Source organism: Capsicum annuum, unplaced genomic scaffold (genome assembly GCF_002878395.1).
Source record: "Capsicum annuum cultivar UCD-10X-F1 unplaced genomic scaffold, UCD10Xv1.1 ctg32810, whole genome shotgun sequence".
In the NCBI taxonomy this organism is placed as follows: Eukaryota; Viridiplantae; Streptophyta; class Magnoliopsida; order Solanales; family Solanaceae; genus Capsicum; species Capsicum annuum.
This window is the reverse complement of record NW_025839546.1, coordinates 1-1,881: the sequence shown is the minus strand read 5'-3', so window position 1 is coordinate 1,881 and position 1,881 is coordinate 1. Positions and strand designations below refer to the sequence as shown.

The window sequence follows — 1,881 nt, the reverse complement described above, 5'->3', positions numbered from 1 at the left end:
ATTAAGTCTCCAACACCCCCCAAAATACTCATAATAACAAAATTAAATAACTTTTGACATGCGTTTTGCCCTTACATCGTAGGATATCTGACAGGGAAAGAGAGCGAGACGACTTTGAACGGGACAAGAAAAATTATAAAGAAAGGAGTCATCGTTCAATAGGCAAAGGTCACTCGGAGAAACCAAAATATAAATCTTCTCGGGATCATGATTACCAATCTTATTCATCACGAGAGAAGAATTGTAATAGACACCATTAGCTTAGAGCAGCCTGGCAAGATGTTACCATGCCCAATATGTTCTCTTTATGGAGTGTAGCTACTGCTCTTTGCATAATAGCTGAGGGTGCCCCCTTTATTAGTGAAACTGTACCACACCCTTTTGCATAAACCAAGGTCTCTCATAATCGCGACATTGATTTCAACTATTTTCATATAGTTCCCCTGAACAATTAACATCCCCATGCTGTACAAATATATTTGGTCTGCACAAACTATTTAACATTCAATTAATTATTCTCGAAATAGATTTCCTAGTTTAAAAATAAAAATTCATACAAATGTGATGGTATGACTCCCACGTCCCTTTTCTCCTTCCTTCAATTTACGCAGCCCTATATTATGTGATAAGAAAGTAAGAAACAAATAGAAGGATAAAACAACAATAAAGCTAGAAAAAAACGTGTAAGTTTATATAAGCTTGTGGGACTTATATCATTGTAAGTAGACTTATTCATGAGTACAAAAAATACATTATGATCACCATGTCGGTACACAAAAATAGTACTCCTAACATATTAGACAAAACATCATTGTAAAAGTTACATGATGATCACTACGGCTATACACAAAAGTAGTACAGTACTTCTACATACTACTTGAAAAAACACCATTCCAACTTCAAAATAAAGAGCTTTACCATAATAATAACCTATATCATTGTTGAAGTAGAGCCAAATCTTTATTGATGATATCAATATCACAATGAAGTTGGAGACGAAGGTTTTCTTCTCTTTCTAGTCCATCTTTGTTCAAATGAGGCACTTTGTAATTATTGTCGCCACTATCTTTCATCACCTCAATCATACAAGACTGTAAAGTAAGAAATACATGATTGAGTTGTTTCGCTTTCATTTCATCAAAAGATCTTTCCACTACTTCAACTAATTCATCAACATTTTTAGGGACCTTTTGATATTGAAGACTTTGGATTGCTCTAAAAAAACCAAGATCTAAAACATTTAAATCAGGACTATTCGATGGTTGAAAACACAATCTAATGTCAAATCCATCTTGTCGGGCATCTTCAATAAATTCCAAATCATTGTTACCAATATGTGGCCTTGCATTATCTTGTTGTAAAAAGATTGGATTATTTGAATCGGAATCTGGCCATTTTGCTCTAATAGCAGGAAGAACTTTCTCTATCAAGTAAGCTCTAGTGATATCTTTAGTTACTGACTGAATGGGCTTTGTTTCCATAGTTCCTGCTATTCGATTTTTGCTATTCCGCTTAGCTGGTTCCTTAACTATAAACGAAAAAATACCTATTTTTCCAGAAAACAACTCAATTCCATTTTAATCAAATCGAGGACGTGCTACAACAGCCATAAACATAACCTTTGGAATAAAATTTTTACTTTTGTAAGAATGATACGGATCTCGCTCATGCCCTCCAGGAAAGCAGGTAGTACCTTTCAACTTTTTTGGACAAAAAAAACCACTTTTCGTCGATATGAACGTAATTAAACATATTCATAAACATGGGATTTATGTGAATTGTATTCTGATCAATCATTGAGAGGCAGTATTGAAGTCGTACCTTTTTGTTTCCTTCGGTTAACTGAGGCTTGATGGAATTAGAATGTGGCCGAAGAGTTCC

At 34.4% G+C, this 1,881-nt stretch overlaps 1 protein-coding gene across 1 annotated transcript; it reads right to left on the bottom strand.

Annotated features, from left to right (window-relative positions):
* Window positions 1–935: 935 nt before the first annotated feature.
* On the bottom strand, window positions 936–1,481 carry LOC124891256. The gene has a single exon (XM_047403052.1). It carries the CDS (start codon window positions 1,479–1,481, stop codon window positions 936–938), a length of 546 nt encoding a protein of 181 aa, XP_047259008.1.
* Between the last annotated feature and the right edge of the window lie 400 nt (window positions 1,482–1,881).

Bases quoted from the DNA above. Each gene is read 5' to 3' on its own strand.
- LOC124891256 (XM_047403052.1), bottom strand. From the start codon at position 1,481: ATGGAAACAAAGCCCATTCAGTCAGTAACTAAAGATATCACTAGAGCT.